Source organism: Conger conger, chromosome 7, assembly GCF_963514075.1.
Source record: "Conger conger chromosome 7, fConCon1.1, whole genome shotgun sequence".
Classification (NCBI taxonomy): Eukaryota; Metazoa; Chordata; class Actinopteri; order Anguilliformes; family Congridae; genus Conger; species Conger conger.
This window is the reverse complement of record NC_083766.1, coordinates 27746158-27772274: the sequence shown is the minus strand read 5'-3', so window position 1 is coordinate 27772274 and position 26117 is coordinate 27746158. Positions and strand designations below refer to the sequence as shown.

The following is a 26117-nucleotide window of genomic DNA, read 5'->3' as shown; positions in this document are numbered from 1 at the left end:
GGGAACTAATCCGCGTGTAGGCTACATGGGAAAATAGAGCTGTCCTCAAGTTTAGCGTGGGAGGGCGGTCAGTATTCCTTGTCCAAGAAAACTGGAGCACCGACTGATTGACTGCAGCGACTCAAACCCAGAGATTGATGTGCAAAGTTTCACCATCTCCAAGGTATAAACACATCTTGTTCAGTAGGCTATTTCAAACACATGACACACAATACTACTACTATGAAGACGGTACAATATCATTTATTTTCCATCATTTAAGATAAAGGAAGATACATTTCTGACCGATTGTAGGCTACAACTTGTGCCATTAGTTCACATTTGACATGGCTGTCAAGTATAGGCTAAGGCTTAATTAGTTAGAAATAATTGTTGACATTGTTACAGTCGTTATTATTATTTATAGTCTGCATAATCCGAAATTGTTCAGTCAAACATCATAGTGTGATGTAGGGCTAGCTACCCTTCGTACACTGCACATTAATCGTCCGCTTCAGGAGTTCATAGTTGAAGGTCGTACGTACTGTAATGATTAATAATGACCTCACAGCTGGACAGGGGCACCATAACGGTTGCACCTTCGGGGCATTTTATGTTATTCCAGTTATTCACACAACATGCAAACGATAACATTTTTTTGTCCACACTGTTTTTTAAAATTCCATCTGGAATGCCTGTTGCATCGTGGCATCACGCACTGCAAATTGGGAAGGTTGTCCTCAAGGATACGCACGCGCACCCTCTGAAACACGTGCAGCCTGTCGACTGCATTTTGCCTACGCTCTGCCCATTCTTTTGCGTCGTAGGAACTGATGTAGACTTCAGAGACCTGACAGACCAGACGAGACACAGACGGATAAGATTATTCATTATTCATTATTCATTCATTCATTCATTATCCTAACCCGCTTATCCTGAACAGGGTCGCAGGGGTCTGGAGCCTATCCCAGCATACATTGGGCGAAAGGCAGGAATACACCCTGGACAGGTCGCCAGTCCATCACTGGGCACACACACCATTCACTCACACACTCATACCTACGGGCAATTTAGAGTCTCCAATCAGCCTAACCTGCATGTCTTTGGACTGTGGGAGGAAACTGGAGTACCCAGAGGAAACCCACGCAGACACGGGGAGAACATGCAAACTCCACACAGAGAGGCCCCGGCCAACGGGGATTCGAACCCATGTCCTCCTTGCTGTGAGGCGGCAGTGCTACCCACTGCACCGTGCCACCAGAAACATTATTGCCTTTTTAAAAATAAAGGTACACCTGGCCATGGTTGGTGTGCGCTGGCCCGGTCCAGATGCAATTTGCCGCACTGTGGGTCTCAGATAAGTCCTACTTAAAGAAACGCGTAGAGGCTGTCTTCGGTCAGTGGGATTACTCAGGTAAAATATCATTTGTAGGTAATGCATTCACAATGTTGAGGATGGTAGTTTGTATTTTTATTCTATTAATATTTATTTAGGAAAAACACTGTTCTGCCACCCTCATCAGGGGTGCCTCAATTTTTACTTTTTCTTGCACTAGTAAAAAATATTTATTTAATTACGTTAAAAAATAATTTATTGTGTTTGACTTATCTGAGAATCCTTTATTATCACTGTATAAAGTGCCCTCCAAAGGTATTGGAACAGCAAGGCCAATTCCTTAATTTTTTCAATACACTGAATACATTTTGTGTTGAGAAAAAAAGATGAACGGGACACAAGAGTTCAGAATTTCAGCTTTTATTTCCTGGTGTTTACAGATGTGTTAACCCTTGTGTAGTCTTAACATTCTGTATACTCTTGTCCTAAGGGTAAAAAATGACCCGCCTTCACTAAACCAGCTACACAAGTAAAGCAGCTTAATTTAATTTATATTTTTTAAATCTATTTTGCATGAAGAAACAACCTGTCACTCATCACAAACTTTGTCATCAAATTTCAAGTTGAAAAAATATAATTTGGGGGGTTTTATCTTTATAGCACCTTTGGTATCAGACCATCCAATTTGTAGGTGAGCAAAAGTATTGGGACAGAAAGTGTTTAAGTAAATGAAAGTAAATAACACCCGCTCTCTTTCATTTGTTGTTTGGGCGGCCTGTAATGTAGTGGTTCAGGTAAATGATTGGGACACGCAAGGTCGGTGGTTCTAATCTCGGTGTAACCACGATAAGATCCGCACAGCTGTTGGGCCCTTGAGCAAGGCCCTTAACCCTGCATTGCTCCAGGGGAGGATTGTCTCCTGCTTAGTCTAATCAACATGTTCGTCGCTCTGGATAAGAGCATCTGCCAAATGCCAATAATAATAATGTAATGTAATGTTTTTGGGGGTATTTCCGTTCAATCTCCTCTTCAGAAGGTAAAAAGCATGCTCAATTTGGTTAAGGTCTGGTGAATGACTTGACCAGTCTAAAACCTTCCACTTTTTCACCATAATGAAGTGCTTTGTTGTGTTGGCAGTTTGTTTTGGGTCATTGTCTTGCTGCATGATGCAGTTCCTCCGAATTCGTTTGGACCCATTTCTCTGTAAATTGGCAGACATAATGTTTATACAGACCTCTGAATTAATGCTGCTGCTACCATCATGAATTTCATCTTCGATAAAGATTAGTGAGCCCAATCCAAAAGCAGCCATGCAAGCCCAAGCCATGACACTTCCTCCACTGTGCTTCACAGATGAGCTTTCATGAAAACATACAAGCTCATCTGTGACGCGCAGTGGATCTGCTGTGCTTCACAGCTTATCTGTGAAGAACAGCATATCCCTTCTTTCTGCACAGTTTGGCCTTTCCATCACATTGGTAGAGGTTAATCATGGTGTCATCAGTCCATAAAACTTTATTCCACTTTGCTTTTGGCTCATCTCTCCAATTCTTACTACTGATGAGTGGTTTGCATCTTGTGGTATACCCTCTATATTGCTGCTCTCTGAGTCTTCTTCGAACAGCTGATTGAGATACCTTCACCCCTGCCCTTTGGACATTGTTTGTGATGTCACTGACTGATGTTTTGAGGTTTTTCTTCACAGCTCTCACAATGTTTCTGTTATCAACTGCTGTTGTTTTCCTCGGTCGACCTGTTCAAAGTCTGTTTCTCAGTACACCAGCCATTTCTTTATTTTTCAGGACATTCCAAGTTGTTGTACAAGCTATCTCCAATGCTTGTGCAATGGATTTCCCCTCTTTTCTAAGCTTCAAAATGGCTTGCTTTTCTCACAAAGACAGCTCTCTGGCCTTCATGTTGGTTAATCTTTTCTAACAGAATGCAGTTTTCAAAGGCAAAAACCAAGGATAAACCCAAGATTAGAAATTCGAAACTATTTATTGTTTAACCAATCAATCCAACAGGACACATTCGGGAAACAAGAAACAGCTGTCAGTCACATGTTCCAATATCTTTGCTCAAAAAAAAAAAAAAGCTAGATAAACATAGCAGGAAATAAAAGCTGACATTCGGATGTCATCTCATATGTATATCTTTGGACCTCAAACTCAATTGTCTTCAGTGTACAGCACAAACAAAGGAACTGACCTTGCTGTTCTAATACTTTTGGAGAGGACTGTATATTGCTGCATAGAAACCAGATTCCCAATAAAATATTTGTAAGGCAAGAGCAGAAAATATATCTTCTTGACTTTCCATCCAACAATAGCTTTATTCATTGATTGCTGAACTTGACATTATCTCTGGAGTTCTAAAATAGGTGGAAACATTTACTTCACTAGATATTTGACCCGTTGGTGCTGTGAGTTTCATCTTTGACAATGTTTCTTGATTAATACTGTTGTATTTTAAAGTTCAGATTCCAACCTACTTTTGTGACTTATCACCTAATAAGTCATTGTCTGATTTGTGTTTAACGTTTCTATGAAGTATTATGGCACATTCATATGAAGTAATAATTTATCAATAACTGAAAAGATCTTTTATCTTTTCCCAGTTTGGATGTTTATATAATGTTTTTGTAGCGGTTAGTAAAACATCTGGTGGTAATCTGAGTTTCATTCACCTGTACATTTTGTATTGAATTTCATTGTCCTAAAATTATAGCAATATATTCTACATGTTTGATGGCTTATTATAAATAAATGACATGAGCACCAAACCCACAAGACTTTCCTGCTTCATGTAATTTCCAAAATATTACTCAAAAACTAGAGTAATACAAATTGAATATTATAGAGGCTACAAAATCAAGGATAAACTGTCACATTTATTTTGCTTGGCCTATTCATTTTCATCTTGATACAAGCATGAAAACATGCACACAATGAAAAAGCGTTCTTGCTAAAATTAGTTGTTGAGACCAGACAAAACCCCATATGAGAATAAGTGAATAAGTTTATCCAGTAGTAAGCAGTTTTGTAGTTCTACCTTATGACTGAATGGGTAACATACATATGCTAGGGAGTTTGTTTGAGTGATCAAACCAGCTGGTTTATTAAACCCTGTTGGTGCAACAAATTCCCCATAACATGAGCTAAACGGTACTGGGTTAATGTGTGGGAGTAGGATCAGGCATGCAGACTGTTTGGGAGGGTGAACGCCTTTTAGCAGCTGCCACAGTTCCTCCTGGACCATGCAGGGTTCGCCTGGTCAGTACATGTGGGGCAGCCTGTAGTTCGGTGTTTCGTACCCCGGTGTAGCCACAATAAGATCCACACAGCCGTTGGGCCCTTGAGCAAGGCCCTTAACCCTGCATTGCTCCAGGGGAGGATTGTCTCTTGTTAAGTCTAATCAACTGTATGTCACTCTGGATAAGAGCATCTGCCAAATGCCATCAATGTGAATGTGCTAATCTACAGACATGCTCACTTGAGAAACTGTTTATTTTTCTGACTGGATGGACTGACATATCATAGCAGCTTCAGATGCTGTACTTTCTATTTTCAACTGCTCCATTTCCATTTTTTAAATGTGACTTTTTACATTTTGAAATATGTTTCTTTACATTTTCAAATTCTGTAAAGAGATTTGCTTTGAAGCAGTAGTGCTATGATACTCAAACCTCTCCATCAGCAAATGGGCAATTTAATATGAATCATCATCACACTTTACATAATTCCCAATTTTATAAAACTACTTATATCCCATTTATTTATTTATGGAATAAAGTAAGACAAGAGCAAGACAGATTTCTACAAAGACATGAATGTCATGAAGACATGAGTGCTGATGAATGCTTCTAAGAAAGCCAAAGACCTCTAAAATACAGTCATTTGTCTCCCTCTAGTGCCTGCTTAAGGAATAAGTGCACTTGGTCCGCAGATGACCTGCTGTCTGGAGGCAGTCCGTTGTCTTATCAAATACATCAACATGTTGTTTTCCAGATGTAGCCTTGATTCACGTTCAAACTGAATATTTTGCTCACGGAACACTGGTATCCCACCCAGAGAATTGCAACTCATACAATTGTCCATACACGCAGCTGCTTCATTTTCGATACTTTGGGTTTTTTTCCCCAATTTTCCCCATTTCCCGAACCACAATTCTGACCAACGAGAGAACAGTTTGCTCGCACGTGCCATGTGTTTCCAAGTTATGGTTCGCTGTCCAAAGGGAAAAGTCCAACATTGTAACCATGATTCGGAACAAAGCAAACAATAGGTGCGAAAACGCCCTTAGTCTCTCTACCCACCCATGTTCTGCTCAAACCAAGAAAAGTTGGACAAAGCAGCGCACAGTTTGTTTTTGTTTGTTTGATGACGCTATGATAAACAACCAATGATGATGATGATAAACAACAAAATTGATGATAAAATTATATTTTGGAGGATATGCACTGAAAGCATTGACTCAGACTGCTGTATAAAAAACAAATGGTAGGGTAGGGGAACACTCAACCTTCACTGAAGGACAGCGGTAAGGAGAGTGAGCAGAAATCCCTACACAAATGAAGTCCTATCTTCAATCACCAGACACAGCCTTCTCTAATGTGGTACAACCACACCTACTTTGTGGATTTTGCGTGTACAGTCCCCTCCATAAATATTGGGACATCGACACAATTCTCCTCTTTTTGGCTCTATACACCACCACAATGGATTTGAAATTAAATTAACAAGATGTGCTTTAACTGCAGACTTTCAGCTTTAATTTGAGGGTCTTTAAATCCAAATCAGGTGAACAGTGTAGGAACAGTTTGTATATGTGCCTCCCACTTTTTATGGGACCAAAAGTAATGGGACAAACTAACAATCATAAATCAAACTTTCACTTTTTAATACTTGGTTGCAAATCCTTTGCAGTCAATTACAGCCTGATGTCTGGAACGCATAGACATTACCAGACGTTGGGTTTCATCCCTGGTGATGCTCTGCCAGGCCTCTACTGCAACTGTCTTCAGTTCCTGCTTGTTCTTGGGGCATTTTCCCTTCAGTTTTGTCTTCAGCAATTGAAATGCATGTTCAATTGGATTCAGGTCAGGTGATTGACTTGGCCTTTGCATAACATTCCACTTTTTTGCCTTAAAAAGCTCTTTGGTTGCTTTCGCAGTATGCTTCGGGTCATTGTCCATCTGCACTGTGAAGCGCCGTCCAATGAGTTTTGAAGCATTTGGCTGAATATGAGCAGATAATATTGCCCGAAACACTTCAGAATTCATCCTGCTGCTTTTGTCAGCAGTCACATCATCAATAAATACAAAGGAACCAGTTCCATTGGCAGCCATACATGCCCACGCCATGACACTACCACCACCATGCTTCACTGATGAGGTGGTATGTTTTGGATCATGAGCAGTTCCTTTCCTTCTCCATACCCTTCTCTCCCCATCATTCTGGTACAAGTTGATCTTTGTCTCATCTGTCCATAGGATGTTACGACCTGTTTTGTCCCCGACCTCCGTGTTTACCTTATTCCGCCTGTCTGATTCTGACCCATAGTATTTCGACCCGTTTCTGCTTTTTAAATTTTGTTTTTGTTTTTTGTTTTTTTTTGATTAGCCCGTTTCTTTTCGACCCTTCGCCTGTGACCGCTACTACTCTTCGGATTACCATTGATACATCTGTTTGTGGGAAGTCTGACCCATTGCCTGGACTTTGTATTACGAACTGCCTGATCCTTGCTGTATCTGTTTGCTGGCTATTGAACCTCACCTGTCTGACCTGCAACTTTATAATAAAGACTTTTATTATAAATAATAATAATAATAATAATAATACATCAAATTTATATAGCGCTTTTCATGGTACCCAAAGACGCTTAGATACTAAATACTATGCCTTGGTCTCGCATCTGGGTCACCTGTTCTGAGTGCCTGACGTGTTACCTTCATTATAAGGCTCAAATATGTTTCACGGTTGCAGACAGATTATTTTGGCCAAAAATGGCTCTTTTAAAGGTTTAAAGGTTGCAGACCCCTGCCTTATACCCTCACATTTGCCACTTGCTGGTGGTTGTGTGAAAAGTTACGGTTTATGGGTAATCTTGCTACAAATCACTGCTCCATCTGTTACAGGCCGAAATGCAACGTGGCCCCTACTTTGGGAACCTCGCAAGTACATTTTCCCTGCCAGCAAAATTCTTACTGCAAAAGCAAACCGGCAAATGAAACACAAAACCACCCCCCCAAAAAGAAATGTCAAAAACATGTATGGGCTTTTGCAGGGAAATATTTGCTATGAATAGGTTTGAAATGTCAGTGCCTTCGCTGCATCACTGTTTCTTAGGTGTTATTATTTGTCCTAGCAGCTTGAAAGGAAAAATGTACTGCAAGAGTTTCCTTGGAGTACTCTTAACAGTGTTGTAGTAAAATAAATACAATGTGTTCAGTGTTGTCGTGCTTTTTCAGTCCAGAAATCAGTGGTTCTGACAGTGGTTTGATATGTCAGTGCAAGGATGGACAACAATTTAAATAACTTTACATTACATTACATTAATGGCATTTGGCAGATGCTCTTATCCAGAGCAACGTACAACGAAGTGCATACCCATAACCAGGGATAAGTGCACTGAAAGACCCTAGAGGAAAGTACAATTTCAACTGCTACCTGCACAAGAAAGATAAGGACGAGTGCCTATTTGTTAAAATTATTTTTATTTTTTATTTTATTTTTTTACAACCCGCAACATGTATGATGTATGAACATACCCCTTAACTAGCTAAACACTGCTTACCTAGCCAAATCTAGCCAAACATCTATAGTAACTATAGCAAATAAATCTGATTACTCATTACTGATGCATTGAGTCCACTACTATATGAAAGGTGTCTTGTTCATTCTAAAACAATATTGTGATTTTACAAAAGAAAAAATAGCAAGCTTAAACAAACATCCAGGCACATGCACATACACACACACACACACACACACACACACACACACAGTGTCATTTCCCAAAAGTACAAGTTATCCATTAACTACTGTTGACAGAATGCTAGACAGGAAAACTCACTGGCACACACTCGCACACATGTGTATGCGCATACACACACACAAACATAGTTAGGTATGTGTACATACAACATACATATTCATACACATACAATTATACACATACGCATATACATTCTGGGAGAAACACCACTATATTACATACAGATGCATGCACTGACAATATCTCAATTCCCAAAAACGTGGTATCATATCTTTTGTTGACAGAGGACTCTGGAAACGAGAATTGGCAGGTAATGTTGGCCAGAGTGTTCCAAGTATGACAAATCATACATGCAAGCTTGTGTAGTATAAAGGAAAAAGATGAAAGAAATTTTGCAGATGCCCTGGTCCAATAAAAGGTTAAATCCTAAAAGGGTTAGCCCTAAAAGATTTTTCAAAATAATATTTATTCTAACATTATAAGATTTTGCTGTACTGATTGCTAATTAGTTGGTTAACAGTTGTTTCTAACTAGCACAGTCATAGGTGTAGCTACAGTATATGGGATATATTGCTGTAAACATAACGCATGTTGAATGTTGGCCATCTTTTCAAAGATATATATATATATATATATTTTTTTTTAACCAATGAATGGTTGTAGAGAAGGGTTAAACAAAATTCGAAAGAGTAAGCCTGTTATGGAGAAGGGTGTGATTTCAAATGAATTCATGAAATATCCCACTTAACTTCCGGAACTTTTCACAGTAGTCAGAACATTGTGAAAGACCATGACAAAACCTTTTTATGGAGAACATGCAGTATGATTTTCTGAAAGGTCATCCTATTTTTGGGCATTAGTCAGAAAAAATAGCTGGAAGACCCGCCCTGTCTTCATCTGAGCAAATACATCGCTGAAATATTTCCAAACAAGTCATTTCGAGTAAGACCATTTTGCTGGGGGTGGGATCTTAAAATTTAAATTGTGAAATAATCATATTGCTCAAGCCTACCACTATACAAATGTTTACAAAGGCTGCAGCAGCTCAGTTGGTACTTCTGTGAATATGCCTTCATCATAACAGCAGGTCTGAGAACACTGGCAATTCTAATCAAGTGATTGGATCCACAGTTCAGTTGTGAGACCTTACTTAACAGGTAATTCTGTCTACTTTAAGTATAACTACAAGGGCTATTTTACTCTTGCCAGTTGTACCTTGCAATAGTGGTACTACAATTATGGCACTAATATAGTTGCCATTATGGAAAATGTACTAAAAGTTGTTTAAAGCTTGTAACTTTGACTAAAATTACTATGCTTCATGGAATACATGTAATATCTGTATATGTTTAAATCTGTGTTGTTGAACAGGCTTATCCATTTTGGTATTTGACTTGTAGTTGAACATTGACCGATGGATTTTTGTCATTTGCTCTGTTATTCCGGTTGTCTTGGTGTAAATACAAACGTCAATTTCTCTCCACTGGTGACAGTGCCTCATTTATCCCACAGGTTTCAGCCTAACTAACACACATAAAGAAACAAAATGACGTGCACAATCTGGGGGAGTCTTGTAATAGTGGCTGTCCTGTCACATCTCTGTGCTGGTAAGTGCATCGATTCTGCGGCTGGATCTGGAGACCTCAGTAACCGAAGTGACATTCTTTTTTCAACCTGAGATTAAATTTCATAGCAATGTCCTGACAGTAAACTACATAAAGCAAGCATATGCATTCTGCTGGTTGTGTCCACTCTCAAAATAGCCACAGCATTTGGATTAAGAGAAGTGCATGAAGGACCTATGAATGAATGACCTATGAATATTCTAATATTTACAGTAACCTTCATATGGAGTTTGAGAAACAGCACAGGAACACTTTATGATGAAATTATACTTTTATTATAAAATTATACTTATATTTTATTATACATGAGATATTAGAGAATAAGTTAAAGAGAAATAAAATGTATTATTATGATTTTTATCATGATTAATGATGATATTGTGATGATGGCAGAATATCACCAAATTCTGCAATTGTTTTACCACTTCCGAGCATCCAGAGGAAATGTACCAAAATGTAATGTTGAATATCTCAGCCATTGATTGGTCTATGGAAATATTTCAGTGAATCTCTGCTTTACAATGGTACTAAGCATAAGCATCTGTCCAAAACAACCGTGACATTATTACACAAAATATTTGCACGTGTCATCACCGCGGCCATATTGTTTGAGCCGAAAATTCTGAAAATGACACGGCACATAGAGGTCACAGATTTTTGTGCACATCGGTCTAGTCATGCTGGAGCAGCTGTTGAGGTTCTTGAGGAAACTTACCTTATGTACTAAGTTCATTGCTCTAGGGCAAACAAGGTGAGGGGCATGGTCTTTGAAAATTTTTTGGTTAAATCACCCATTATAGAGCCACCATGTGGACAGATCGAATGCTTTATACAAGCAAATGATGCAAAGCCTCCAGAGCTAGTCCGGCAGACAACTCGAGGGCACCGCCCCCTCACATGATACTTACGTCGAATGGGAGGGGCTAAATAAAGCACCACCTTCCTGCTCTGCCATGCTATGCTGTCTGCTAGCTGCGGTTGCATCTTCCCTGCTGCAGTCATACAAAAGCTGCCCTGCTGCCTGGCTCATTCTAAACGCTAAAGCCATAGCGCAGCCTGGCTTCTTCCTGCTGCACTGCCTGTTTTGATTACATTAATGGCATTTGGCAGAGGCTCTTATCCAGAGCGACGTACAACAAAGTGCATACCCATAACCAGGGATAAGTGCGTTGAAAGACCTTAGAGGGAAGTACAATTTCAACTGCTACCTGCACAACAAAGATAAATACCAGGGCCTATATACTTTGATATACTGCCATCACTCATATTGCATGCTATTGCCACATTTACTAGCTGCATTTGCTCAAATTATCTTGCTTATTCTTGCTTATTCCTAAAAAACCATATCAAAATCTTTGCACTCACACCACCACCCCAGCATCCACTGCTTCTCAGATCCCCATGTGGGTGGGGGGGGGGGTTGTCATCACTCCCTGTTTCGGCTGGCTTGCAACAGGCAGAGCCTCGACGCCAAAGTTTGCAGTTATTTTAATCTCAATAAATAATAATCAGTTGTCTCACTCTGAGACAAGATTAGATGAACTGATACAACTGTGAGTCTGGTGCCATACGGCAACAACCTGATCACGTGTGTCCTGGTTTCTCTCACTCTCTCATGTACAGGTGTTCCAGTTGACACAAATTGCGGGGCGGAGGGTTTGTCCATTACACTTGGCAATTATACTCTTTCAGATGGCCTGAATGTGAACAGTGTGGTGGTTTATGACTGTCCAGAGGGTTACTACCCCTACCCCTCAAGCCGACATTGTCAAAGGACGGGAAAATGGAGTCCTCCACCCAGTTTAAAACGCCCTGCACAGTGCAAGCGTAAGTACTAGTGGCTAACACACCCAAGCACACTTTAGACAACATAAATGCATGTATTTAATCCCTACAGAATATGCTTCATGTCTCTATTTTAGATTATAATTTGTACATGTATTAATGAACCATGAATGTGCCGTTGATGATTTTTTTTTTTTTGCTTACTGATTATCAAGCAAAATCAATCAAATAATTTTATATAGCACATTTTACAATTTGTCACAGTCATTGTGCTTTGCATTATACAGTACCCATGCTGAAAGCATCATAAAGCAATAACCGCAAAAATTATCACATTCCACACAACTCCTATAGTTAACTATAGTTAATTTATGTATTTTCTATACTATTGATTTAAAAAAATGCATAACATTCACCTCCACATACATCCAGCCTGAGGGATTGTGTTCAACATGTAACCAGAATTTCAGCATGCAAAAATTTACACTTGGAAAACGCAAAGGTTTTGCACAAGATTTTTGTTTTCAATGGAATATTTTATGATTGCATAGACACAAATGTAACTCTATACTGGCGCTGCCCAGATAGATTCCTCCAGGTTGCCTATATAGTATTTATTCCTAGTTCCTAGTATAGATGCAGTGTAAATATAATGACCACCCAGGTGATTAAGACTGAAGTCTGAATTTTAATGATTTAATGATCATTCTAATTACCACTCAATTTATTATTGATTTTGAGAGGAAAATCATCCATACATTCCCAGTGTTTACATAGTTCATTAAAGTTTCAATTTAAACCCAGAGCAAGGCTAGATTTAACCATATACACTTTGCCCCCTTGTGGTTGAGTATTCATATTTATAGAATACAAAAAACTGCAACCACATATAATAAAACCACATATAATAAAACCACAAAACGGTGATGCCAGGTTGACAAAAGCAGTTTAGATGATTTTCTCTCTCTCTCTCTTTCTCTCAGGAGTCACATGTCCCGATCCCTTGGTTTTTGAAAATGGGGAAGTCTTACCAATTCAAATGATATACTATGTCACCAACCAGACCACCTATAAGTGTTTTGATGGTTACAATCAATTTGGATCTACAACACGTGTCTGCCAATTAAACGGCAAGTGGAATGGATCCACACCCATCTGCGACAGAGGCTGTAAGTGAGCTTTTATCAACCATTTGTGTACTTCTCTGTCATGGTGTCTCACAAAGGGGTGCATTCAATCTACCTACTATGGTGCTTTGAGCAAGTAACATTTTTTGTTCACAATTGTTGTTCATTTCAGTTCAAACATAGTGGTTAGAAAGATAATGCCAAGATAATGTTCTCCACAGTTGTTTGACTCTGAGCATTATGAAGACTCAACGTCTGCCTCTTTCTTTCCCCTCTCCTTATCTCTCCCTGCTGTCCCTTTTCATCTTCATCAATGTCCTCATGCCTTCTATTCCCTTTCTTTATCTGTCTCTATTTCCCTCTTCCTCTGTGTCACTTTTCTTTCTCCCGTTCTGTCTCTCCTCCCCTCCCCATAAGCACAGCCGATCACTGTCATGACCCCGGAGTCCCTCCAGGTGCCAGGAGAACGGGACTCCATTTTGGAATTGACGATACGGTGACTTATCGCTGTGATGACGGTCTGACTCTGGTGGGCTCCAATGAGCGTATGTGCCAGGAGAGCGGGGAGTGGACAGGGGTTGAGCCAGCCTGCTACTGTAAGACATCGAGAAAAGAAAATAAATAAACCTGAAATAAATCAGTCTCTCTACTATTACTCTGACATTTCACATTCTTAAAATAAAGCTGTGATCCTAACTGACCTATGACATGGAATATTTACTTGGATTAAATGTCAAGAATTGTGAAAAACTGCTATGGTGTACGTAAACTTTTGAACTTTTGAACATTTTCTCTGTTCCTGTTTTCCTGTTTGCAGCTAAATTTGCGTATGACACCCTGGATGAGGTTGTAACATCTTTTTCCGCCTCCCTGAGAGACAGTCTGACATCAGAGGGAGATAGTGAGTGCCTGTAATCTCAGCAAAGGTACTGCTATGTTGCTGCCTGTCAAGCACTTGATCGTGTGTAACCATATAAATATTTTCCAGGTCAAAGTCAGTATGAAAAGAAAATACGACTGAACAAAGCAGGGAACCTCCATATCTACATTGCTCTGGACTTCTCTGACAGCATTAAGAAGGATGACTTTCGTTTGTCCAAAAAATACGCACTGAAGCTTATAGAAAAGGTATGACAGACATTCTGAATATTGAGCTCTCGCCCTGGCAACCCAGCTATGGGAGCGCTCTCCTCTGCCATTCTGTGTATTGAACAGGCAACTTCAATGACCTTTTCTGAATGTGACATCCAGGAAAATGATCAAAACGTATGATGCTTCTCTCTCCTCTATTTTCTGTCTGTATAGATATCTTTTTTTGAAATCACCCCCAAGTATGAAATCCTAGCATTTGCCACCGATACAATGGAGATCATAAACATAGCTAATCCTAACTATGACGATGTCAACATTATAACAGAACTGGAAAACTTTAAGTATGAAGGTAAGGTAAAGTATTGTGTTAAATGTGTTGTTTTTATACGTCGGTTTTATTTTTTGGGAAATAAATAAAATTTGAACGCTTTAACCCCCACAATAAACATAGTATATAGCGATACTGTAATTACTGGGGTATTTGTTGTTGTTGTGTTTTATATGTGTGTGTGTGTGTGTGTGTGTGTATGTATTACACCTAGGTGAAAAGATTTAGTCCAGAAGTTATGCTGGGACAACATACTTGTTACTGACAAATACTGTCTTCGGTTATAATTTGTGCAACTTGGTGCAGTTGGATGATGGGAACTTATTAGCCATATGGCAACCTAGAGGGAGCTAGGTTTGAGTGTGCTGATCAGTGTTTTGACCCTCTGAACAGGCAAAGGGGACAAGTCAGGGACCAACATTGCTAAAGCCTTTGAATTTATTTTTGGGAAGATGAGTTTCATGGAAGCCCAAAATAAAGAGGGATTCAAGGATATCCAGCATACCATCATCATGTTCACAGATGGTACGGCCTTTCTCAGTCTCATTCAGTATCACAACTTTCACTCACTGTATAGGAGGGGAAAAACCACTCTTTGCATGACGACAATCACTAAATGCCTGAATCATGTTTGCGCTTGCACCAAGACAGCATCATATACATTTTTTTTAATGGCAACTTTTTGACAACTTTACACCTACATTCATTCAATTAATTTAACTTTACAAATTACTTGTGATATTATGAATCTCTACATATTTCAGTAAAGATGATTGTGTTAATACAAAGCTTCTGGTTTTTTGTTTTGTTTGTTTTTTAGCAGTGCTTGACCATAATATTGATCACCTCTATCTTCCTGCAGGAATAGCCAATATGGGTGGGAGTGCAAAACACAAAGTAGATCAAATCAAGTCCAAGGTGAAAAACGCAAACAACGCAGACAATCGAGAAGAATTTCTGGGTTTGGACAGCAACACTTATTTCTTTATTCAGTATCCTTCTTGGTAACATGTTTCAATATGGACTTCTGTCTCCTGCATATTTTATATTTTTATTTTAATAATACCCTCACCTTCCCTGAAACTGTATTCAACTGCAAAAATTCTTCATCACTCCATTGCCTCAATCTCATTACATTACATTACATTAATGGCATTTGGCAGACGCTCTTATCCAGAGCGACGTACAACAAAGTGCATACCCATAACCAGGGATAAGTGCGCTGAAAGACCCTCAGTTATGAATATATAAGAATATATTAATACAAAATGGGTAGTATTCTACTGTATATACTGTATATATTTGTGTTAGAATCTCTTTTTTTTCTGGTATATTTATGAATATATTTTACATGTTGCTTCACTTGTTTGTTTCAGCTGTTACAATAATCTATGAGCACAGCATACAGTATGTAGAGGTACACTCAGTGAGCACTTTATTATGTATTTATTAGATGTATTTAGTTTTACTTATTAAATCTTCTGCTGCTGGAGCCTGTTCATTTAGAGGTTTGATGCGTTGTGTGTTCTGAGATGCTCTTCTGCATACCACTGTTATAAAGCGTGGTTATTTGTATTACTGTCACCTTCCTGTCAGCTTCGACCAGTCTGGCCCTGCTCATCTGGCCACTCTCATTAACAACGCGGTTTTGCCCACAGAACTGCTGCTCAATGGATGTTTTTTGCACCATTCTCTGCAAACTCTGTTGTGTGTGAAAATCAACAGAAGATCAGCAGTTTCTGAGATACTCAAACAACCTTGTCTGGCACCAACAATCATTCCACGGTCAAAGTCACTTAGATCACATTTCTTCCCCATTCTGATTTTTGGTCTGAACAACAGCTGAACCTCTTGACCATGTCTGTATGCTTTTATGCATTTAGTTGCTGCCACATGATTGGCTGATTAAATATTGGCATTAACAAGCTGGTGTAGAGGTCTACCTAATAAAGTGCTTGCTAAGTGTAAAGTATGTGTATGGTTCCCAATATAGAGATATGGCCGTCTCACACATTGTTTTTCTCTGCTTCCCCTTTCTATTCAGATATCTATGTGTTTGGCATTGGCGTAGAGGTTAATTCAGAAGAGATTAACAAGCTTGTGTCACAGAAGCCCCCTGAGAAACATTTTTTTAAACTGCAGAACACAGACTCAATGGACAGCATGCTTGATAAAATGATTGGTAAGATAGGAAAAAAGGTCATCATAACAAAAGTATTTGATGACTAGAACATGCCTTTCAGCCAATTTATCTATATTACAAAACAAACCAAATACCCCTTCCGATAATAAAATGATGATGAGTAATTTAATTGATTTAATAATGATTGAGATTTCACATTGTTACTGGGATATACTGATCAGTATTCTGAAGTAAGGGTTGTAGTTCTTGGGGTCTATGCATTTCAACCTTCCCGGTATACAAACTGTAGTGATGACCTAGCTTTGCTTTCAGCCCAACTATCATAGGAGTTAATGCTGGTTTATACTCCCATCGCTCGACTGGAATTCCAGAATTTTCATGAACGTTCTAACGTCGCCCGACATTGACTATGGTCGTTGTTTCATTTTAAATATATTTCATTTATGAAGTATGAACCAAATGTCACTGCGATATGCTGGTTGCAGTAACGGTCACCTGACGGTATAAAACAGCCTTTACAATGTGAGCTTGCAGTACTCTGTGTCTGTGTTGCACTGTGCCCACTTTGCTGTGTGTACAGTATGCTGCCAGTGTGTACACTTCTTTGTACTGATTAGTCTCTTGCTGTGTGCAGATGAAAGTGACAGTGTGGGTCTTTGTGGAGTGTACAGGAATTATCAAAATACCGATGATCCCAAAATTTCCACAATTTCTAAGCGTTGGAAGTACCCCTGGATGGCAAAGATAGAAGTCACGGTGAGCATTTCTGACTTATAAATTATTCAAAGCTGCACTGTTTTATCAACTGTTTAGCGCAAAACAAAACCAAACCAAATAATTTGACAAAAGCATAGTTTGTTTTACCCACTTAGGTTTATACCAGCTGAATTTTAATGCAAACCTAACTTTACTCAGTATTCCCTTCAAAACATGTGCTGTGCTATAATTTATTATTATTGTGGAGAAAAATTGAATAGACAGGACGGTGAAATTGGTGAAGTGCTTTACTCTTTTCATGGATTTGCTGAACCCAGCGGGACGATGGAACATCGGACTGCCAAGGAGCTTTGGTCAGTTCCCGCTTTGTCCTGACAGCTGCCCACTGCTTCAGATTTGATGACCAACCAAATTTAGTCATTGTCAAAATTGAAGATGGCAATTCGGGTGCAGGTACAAGTTCCAAATGCACACACCAATGATTTTACTATGTCAAACCATATCAGCAACCAAACACTTTTTATATCAATATTCTCTTTACACTGATAATGAAGTAGGCCTACTGTACAGCACACCCACTATTTAATTTTAGATTTGGAACAAACAAGGTAATGCCTGCACTATGACAGCTAAATCTCTGTAGGCTTGCTTCATCCTCAGTCATTTTCTTTCCTTTCAGAGAGGGCAGTAGAAATGTTCAAATCTCACCCAAACTACAACAGCATGGCAAAGAGGAACAAAGGAATACCGGAGTTTTACGACTATGATGTTGCTCTTATCCAACTGAAAGTCGATGTGAAACCATCGGCACAAGCCAGGTGAGAACATTCAACCAGGTCTCCTGGTGTGGCCACAAACGATCCCCTCAGTCCTGACTTCTAAGGCAGCAGATGTCTATTGGGGCAGCCTGTAGCCTAGTGGCTAAGGTGCATGACCGGGGCCCAGAAGGTTGGTGCCTCAAGCCCCGGTGTAGCCTCAATAAGATTTGGGCAACTGTTAGGCCCTTGAACTGAGCCCTCAACCTTGCAAAACTCCAGGGTGTATTGTCCCCTGCTTAGTCCAATCAACTGTAAGTTGGATAAAAGCATCAGCTAGATAACTGTAAATGTAAAGTCCATTGTATAGGTCTGAGCCACCTAAACATCTGCTGCAGAAGGTACTAAAGTGGTGGCTGGTGAGCTGAAAATAAATGGGGTAGAAAAATTTGTTTCAAACTGATTATTTGTATCAACCATTACTTTTCCTTTTGCTTGATCTTGATCTGAATAATCATTTGGTGACCAAGGAGTGTTGTGTGGAAGTCAGTGCTTATGTCAATTTCTGTTTGTTCTTTCTAATTCAGGCCAATGTGTATTCCCTGCACAGCGGAAACGAATCGGGCACTGAAGTTACATGATAAGGCGACATGCGAAGAACACAGTGAGGTCACAGTATATGTGGGTGTTCCAGACGTGCGTTCAAGAGGGTGACTGTTAGCTAACGTTAGCTAATGTTCGCCAACATATTCAAACTTTTTCTTAGCTTAATAGTTTGAAAAGGTTGTGTGGGAAAACGGCGAGAGAACCAAAGTTGACAATCATTTGGCTGTTATAATACACTTTAGTAATGTATTGTTCTTACCTTTAAAAATAAATCACCAGCAAGCAACAAATCAGTTAGCTGGCATTGTTCGATCTCAGTCAAATCAATTTCAAAAAGCCGTTGGTGACAAACTAAATGGAAAGTTTGTTTAAAATCGTTTAACTGTTTGCTGCAAACATAGTTTGCCGTGAACGTTCGCTGTCTTGAACGCACGACTGGCCTGGGTCAATTTAAATTGAAATGATAATTCAAAGCAGTGTTACTATTCTTATCTTATTGACCATGAATTACAATTATATGAAACATGAGATTTTGTTATTGTTGAAATTGAATTCAATGGATTGACCCCAACACATGCATGCACGCACACAGCTACACAGAGAAATACAGGCACATGGCTTCAAATTGTGTTGCATTCTTGTCTGCGTAGGGGACATTCTGTTGAAGAAGGATATTGAACCAGCCAATTTCCTGTCTGCTGCTAAATTAGCATGGAAAGATGTCACCATCAAGCTGAACAAGAAAGTTAGTCCACATGCTTGTATATTCCAACGTGTGTGTCTGTTTATATGTGCATATATAGTAGTGTGCAAACATTTGTGCACCCCTGGTCAAAAAGCCTTTTACAATTAATATCTATGTAAACAAGAGTGATGGCACTGGCAATCACATCACACTCCAACAAAAATATGGTAACGCTAGCATACAGATATCGTGGCTTGCCTGAGCGATATGAGGACAGCTCTGACTTCACCGAGTTATGGCACGGCTCCACTGCAGCCATAGCCTCCCACTTTATAATTTGTATGGAGTTAAATGAGAAAAAACAAGCAGCACGTCATGGTTCTCAGCTCTTTTCCAAGTCGTTTCCAGGCACTGCCTTTTTTGCACCGCTAGGTCATATTTTTTGCCAATTTGATAATTTCAGGCTATCAGGTAGTCAGTACCCTTGTGCTGACTACTGATTCCAGTTGTTTGCTGCATGTGGTCTGATTACCGATGAAGGTCAGCTGCATGTCCTTCTATTTAAGTCCCATGTATTGTTTCACTTCTTTAGCACTGTTAGACTTTTAATTTGTTTGTGCCCTAATGTGAAGTGTGGACAGACTAGTATAATTTACCCGTGGTGTTGATGGCAGAGGGAGCTGAATTTGCAGCATTCGTCATCATCTTAGGGGAATGAGTATGGTCCTCCTCATCTGCATGTTCACGTTTTGTTTTTAGTGCACAAATGGCAGGATTCCTTTGGGAATGGAGACCCTGTCAGAATCTTCCTCTGTATAGGCCAAGTGTTAGAGTGGGAGTTTATTTCACCCTGTGCTGCATGCTTGCTCTCAGATACTGTTTGTCCGCCAAGTTTATCTTTTGCTAATGGCTACCTTTGTTAAGTAAGGAGCGGTAGGCTGAGTTTAAGGTGGATGGTGGAAGTACTGAGGCCCGCTTGAAATGAAGATGATTGGCTGGGACTTCCCGTGACTTGGGGCCAGTATGAGGGAGAGGATGATGTTCTCCCTGTTTGTATATGGAACTTTCTCTTGGCGCTGCAGTGTGTCGTTTTGCCGTGCTGTTTCCATGGCTGACAGCCGCTTTACATTTGTTTCTTTATTGCGAGGTGTTTTTTTTGTCACTTTATTCAAAACTCAGTGTTTTCATTCTCGTCATTGTTTAGTGTCAGTTATTGTACGTATTGCATTAAGGCTATACACCATTCTCGAAGATAACATTCCAATGAGAATTTTCACCTTCAGTACCCGGGAATCTAGGGAGGAGGTCTTTGTGGTGGGTTGTATTGTTAGATTACTTCCACATGGTTCTCTCTGCAGGGATGGTTATGTGTTTCGTTTCCTTCTTAGTGCAGGTCTGTTTTATTTGTAACACTAGGTTAAATATGTGAGTTTGGAGCGTCGCTTTTCCCGGTAGGCGCGTTGTGAATCACTGATTTCTATATGGGAGATTTTCGTGGCTTGGGTCTCCCTTACTGGCGGTGGAGTCGTGAAGCACATTGTAATATTAATATTAATGCATGTTTGCTGTTAGCGTGGCTTTTCACTAAGTCTAAATGCACGGTGTTTGGAGGTCGACCCGCTCAGTTGCAGAGCTCTGTGACTCTCGGTGGCCAGGGGTTTCTGTGTTTGATACTTCCAATGTATAAATAATCCTGCTTTGTCAGTGAATTAGATTGTTAAGGTTGTTTCATGTATTCTAGCTTCGGTATAAGCATCCTGCTTCGATTGTTGAAGTAGAGTTAATGTTTTTTGTGTGTATGTGAGGATGAGGGTTAGTGTTCCTGCTTTGTCAGTGGAATTAGAGGGTTAATGTGTTTCATGGGTTTTGTTGAAGTTTGATCAAAATGCTCTTTTTAAAGTAATCCTGCTTCGTCAGTGAATTAGATTGTTAAGGTTGTTTCATGTATTCTAGTGTTAGGGCCAGTATTCCTGCTGTGGAATCAGAGATGGGATGTCTTGTATGTCTTTCATTATGACGTTACCTTTCTGGTGCTAGGCAGGCTATAACACAGTTGGGAGCTTGGGTAGGCGTCTCCCTTGCGCTATTGGCGTACCTATATTCTAGTTGTCTCGTCTTATGACTATCATAATCTGTAGGAAGTAGGTTGAGTTTCCTGCCATTCATTAAACTTCTCGACCGTTTGGATAGGTTGATTGATTGGTTAGCTAATTACCAGGGAGTTATTTAATCCCTTTCTTGTGTCCCCCTTCCTCCTCTGGGGTATATCCCTTGCCCCCAGAAAATATCAATGGTTATCTCACATCTTGTGGGTAAATTTTAGAACCCAACTCGGTCGCATTTGGTCCTCCGACCCCACTCCCTTACAAGAACAACTACATTTCTCATTTAAATTAATTCACTATATGGGAATGAACATCTGTCAACCATCGAGAAATGAACCTCAGCGATTTTTAACGTGATGCGTGGCTACAGCGGAGCCGTTATCAGAGGTAGAATTGTGTGAGCGAGAGAGACAAGGGGTCCAGGAGGGCATCTCAGCAACGATTCAGTAAATATCTTGCTAACAAGCAGTATAAAAAACTTGGCTGTGGATACTTCTTCCAATTAATCTTCCTATTGCTGCAGAAGAAGTTTGTAAGTACTGCAAGATGTAGCAAGGGTTTGATCAAAGTTATTATTGGCAGTGATGCAAACTCCGTGTTCGGTTGTCCATGTTCCTCCGCTCATTTAACTCTGTAAATCCCGGTCCGAAATAGAAAAGCTTGTCCTCTAACTCGGCGAAGTCAAAGCTGTCTCATATTGCTTAGGCTAGCCAAGGTAGGTTCCATGATACTTGTATGCTAATGCTAACATTAGGATGTTAACATTGGGAGTGTCATGTGATCACCTGGATGAGTGGTCATCCATAAACAAGTCTCTGCGTTCAAGGGTGGAATTTCAGCGTCCGTTACCTTCTGGGAAACACAGACTGGATAACTTTTGCCCCATATTTAGGAAACTGCTAAATTGACAGTGATTTTATGCACACACACATGATTAAAGCATAACAGTGCTCCTTTAAACATGACATGCTTCTTTTAAAAAAAGTAAAGCAAGATTACTTTTTCTTTTTTCTTTTTTACAGTTTCAAAATAATAAAAAAAGGAAAAAGACCCTGTGCAAACTTTTGAGAGCCCTGCCAGTTAGTACTTTGTAACTCTTCCTCAGGCAACTAAAACAGCTTATAAATGCTTCCTGTAGCCAGCTAAGAGTCTTTCAATTACATTTTTCCCCATTCTTCCTGGCAGAACATTTCCAGTTCTGAAATATTCTTCGGCCTCCTTGCATGTATGGCATTTTTGAGATCTCTCCACAGATTTTCAATAATATTCTGGGGACTGTGGTTACTATTCCAAAACCTTCATCCATCTTTCCTGGAGGTACTTCATGGTTGATTTCAAGGTATGCTTTGGAGCATTGTCATGCTGGAATACCCTACCACTCTTCAACTTCAATGTCTGGACTGACCTTTGAATATTAGCCCTAGAATTTCTTGATATTTGTTCGAATCCATTTTTCCTTCCACTCGCACAATATGTGCCCCCAGCTGCCACGCAACCCCAAAGCATAATGGATCCACCTCCATGCTTCACAGTTGGCAAGGTGTTCTTCTCTATAAAGGCTTCACCCTTTTTTCTCAAACATACCTTCTTTGGTGGTGGCCAAAAAGTTCAATTTTGGTTTCGTCAGTCCAAAGCACATTGCTCCAAAAGGCTTCAGGCTTCTCAATGTTTTCTTTTGCATACTTCAGACGTTTAATTTTGTGCTGAGGTCTTTCTTTTTGGCACCTCTACCATGTAGGTCTTTGTTGTGTAAAATATCCAGCCATCCATTATATTATCCCGCTTATCCTGAACAGGGTCGCAGGGGGGCTGGAGCCTATCCTAGCATACATTGGGCGAAAGGTAGGAATATACCCTGGACAGGTCGCCAGTCCATCACAGGGCACACACACCATTCACTCACACACTCATTGTCGTCCTGTAAACAGCTAGACCTGTGTTTCTAGTTTGCAGCTCTTTTGCAATGACGTGTGGGTTCTTCTGAGCATTTCTCACCAGGTCTCGGGCCATCTTTATTGGTCTTCCAGACCTTGCCTTGACTGTTCCATTTATCTTCCATTTTCTAATAATATTTCTGACAGTGGAAATAGGTAGTTTGAAACATTGAAACAGTTGTTGTAGCCTTCTCCTTCTTGGTGGAAATTAACCATCTTCTTTCTGAAATCCTTGGACAACAGTTTAGCGTAACCCATGGTTGTTAGCACTAGACAGAACAGCCACTGCAGTTGGATACATTAAAAGGCATGGCGTTACTTCAGAATAAAAAGTTTAGCCCTGGAATTATACTCACCTGACTCATTGAAGCCCTCCTGAGTAAATCACCTGGGCCTGGGCCTTTTTAGAAAGTAACAAATAATAATCCAAAAGGGTTCCAAAACTATGAACAGGGCCATTTTCCTTTTTTATAATTTATAAAAGGTAAAAAATGAAAATAAAAAGCAATCTTGCTTTACAATTTGCGGAAAGGTCACGTTTAACTCTGTATCATTTAGAGTTCAGGTTTGCTTTCAATCATATACAGATTAATTGTAACAGACAATTAAAGCAGGGGTGCCCACATTTTTGCAGCCCACTGTATTGGTATTAGTCATATAGCAATGACTATGAAGAATTCATATTTTGGTTTGAGTGTGATTACAGTTGCTTGTATGGAGTTCTGGTATTGGCATGGAGTTAAAGGACATGGCACTTAAAGGACAGTCCATTGCCTATAAATGGAAATTGAGCTAATTTAGAATGTGATTGCTTGGCAAATACAAATTAGCAGGCTTGGGTGACAAAGTATCATGTTGGGAATGTGTTATCATTTTGCTGACATGTCTACCTGTACCCTTCTCTACTACAGAGGCACAACTGTATTAAAGATATTAAGGAGACTGTGAATGTGGCAGACCCAACAGAGATGGTTACTGAGAACTTCTTGTGTACAGGGGGGAACGAGGATAATGTAGATCATGTCTCCTGCAAAGGTAACATAGCTGGTGGTCAATGGAGAAGTAATGACAGGTTGACAAATTGCCTGGCATTGTGTTTGGCTTCTTTATAAAACAGCATGAGTTACAATTTTTTTGTAATTATTTGACAGGTTTTCTCTGTTGTTCAATAAGGATGGTGGCTGGTTAGACCCAGTTTAGCGTGTGTGGCTGTGTCTGCATATAAATATCAATGTATCCCTGTCTATGTTTGCATACAGGTGACTCTGGCGGACCTTTATTTGTGCAGCGGAACAACCGACTCATCCAAGTAAGTGTTCAGAGTGACTGCTTTTCCACTCTACTCCCCTTACAAAATACATCTACCAATGAATAATTTGTAACTTGTTAATGCAAATATTTAATAAGCTAATCATGTGGCAGCAACTAAATATATATGCTCAAGAGGTTCAGCTGTTGTTCAGATCAAATAAGAGAATGGGGAAGAAATGTGTTCTAAGTGACTTGGAATGATTGTTGGTGGCAGACAGGGTGGTTTGAGTATCTCAGAAACTGCTCACCTCCTGGGATTTTCACCCACAACAGTCTCTAGAGTTTGCCGAGAACGGTGCGAAAAAACAAAAAACATCCAGAGAGCAGCAGTTCTGTGGGAAAAAACATGTTATTAATGAGAGAAGTCAGAGGAGAAGGGCCAGACTGGTCGAAGCTGACAGGAAGGTGACAGTAACGCAAATAACCACACATTACAACAGGGGTATGCAGAAGAGTATCTCTGAGTACACAACGAAACAGCAGCAGAAAACTTAATAAGTCTAAAAAGCAGGGGTTTTAAATTAGTTTTCAATTAGTAATTTACAAATGATTGAGTTGCAGTTATTTTGAGTTATAAATCATAAATTGAGGGTCCAGATTGAAGTGTGATAGTTTGACCGTGTTGCTTCACCTGTGACACTTCAGCCTTTTAGCCTTGTGAGGTAATCGTAATGGTAATGGAAGTTAATGCAGATCTCAAATTCTGTTCCATATTTGCAACTCTTTCTTTTAGGTTGGAGTAGTCAGCTTTGGGGTCAAGAATTTGTGCACAGCTTCTTCGGAAGATCTACCAGAATCAGATGCAACATCCAGAGATTTCCACATAAATCTCTTTTCAGTTCTGCCCTTCCTCAAGAAGTACCTGGGTGATGGAACCATCTCTGCTCCAATTACGTTCATTGACTAGAGAGGTTTTGAACAAGAATCTGCTGAACACTAATGGAGAACGTACCAGTCCAGTTGGAATCATATTTACTCTGTCAGAGTTGCTATAGCCACAAATTTGTAAGTAAATATAAAATAATGATTTGAGGGTATTCCAGTAGCAACAAAGAACATTTGGTATGTGTTCAAACTAACTATCTGCCATCAGAAAGCTCAGATAAGGTGTCTGTCACATTTAAGCTCTTTGCTGCAACCACAAAGATCACTGCAAAAAAAGCTCAGTACTGCACTATATATACAGATCTGTAACCGGGCAAGAACACTCTAGAAAAAAAATTGCATAATGGCTTATCAAATGGGTCCCCTTATTACTGTATGATATGCAATGCAAGAAATTAGGTCAGAGTCTGACATTAATTCGCAATGTAGAATGTTTGTGAGAGACGTTGCTATGTGAGTCCCAAATATGCATGGACACAGACAAGGACTACAGGAAACAACATTTTGGTTTGTTTTGAAAATTAAGGCTATGGCATTGGTTTTGGTTATTAAATATCAATATATTCCCCTGTTCTTTGTTTCATGCTTTGGAAACATATTATCTAAACCATAATATTGTTATGAGAGGGCTCTAGGGTCCTTGACTCTTTTTTTTCTTAGTCATGATTAGTCATATAGAACTAAATATTGTATTTATGGTTGTTTAAA

The 26117-nt window shown here is 39.7% G+C and overlaps 1 protein-coding gene across 2 annotated transcripts; it reads left to right on the top strand.

Annotated features, from left to right (window-relative positions):
- The first annotated feature begins 9335 nt into the window (after window positions 1-9335).
- Window positions 9336-25982, top strand: cfbl (complement factor b, like). 2 transcript variants are annotated; one of them, XM_061247546.1, is made up of 19 exons: window positions 9336-9468; window positions 9824-9918; window positions 11560-11763; window positions 12705-12890; window positions 13271-13444; window positions 13666-13749; window positions 13837-13976; window positions 14154-14289; window positions 14662-14793; window positions 15131-15229; window positions 16313-16450; window positions 17046-17167; window positions 17446-17581; window positions 17808-17946; window positions 18471-18547; window positions 19140-19234; window positions 24125-24248; window positions 24473-24522; window positions 25258-25982. In XM_061247546.1, the coding sequence occupies exons 2-19, from the start codon at window positions 9858-9860 to the stop codon at window positions 25429-25431; spliced, it is 2271 nt and encodes a 756-aa protein (XP_061103530.1). In that variant the 5' UTR covers window positions 9336-9468; window positions 9824-9857; the 3' UTR covers window positions 25432-25982. The 2 variants fall into 2 exon arrangements, with proteins under 2 accessions (XP_061103530.1, XP_061103531.1); XM_061247547.1 differs by having other exon boundaries at window positions 9348-9468; window positions 9805-9918.
- The last annotated feature ends 135 nt before the right edge of the window (window positions 25983-26117 follow it).

Excerpts from the sequence above, each read along its gene's own strand:
- cfbl (XM_061247546.1), top strand. The coding sequence starts at position 9,858 with ATGACGTGCACAATCTGGGGGAGTCTTGTAATAGTGGCTGTCCTGTCA. Across the intron at positions 9,919-11,559 it reads CCTGTCACATCTCTGTGCTG|GTGTTCCAGTTGACACAAAT; the intron begins GTAAGTGCATCG and ends TCTCATGTACAG. Across the intron at positions 17,582-17,807 it reads AGATGGCAATTCGGGTGCAG|AGAGGGCAGTAGAAATGTTC; the intron begins GTACAAGTTCCA and ends CTTTCCTTTCAG.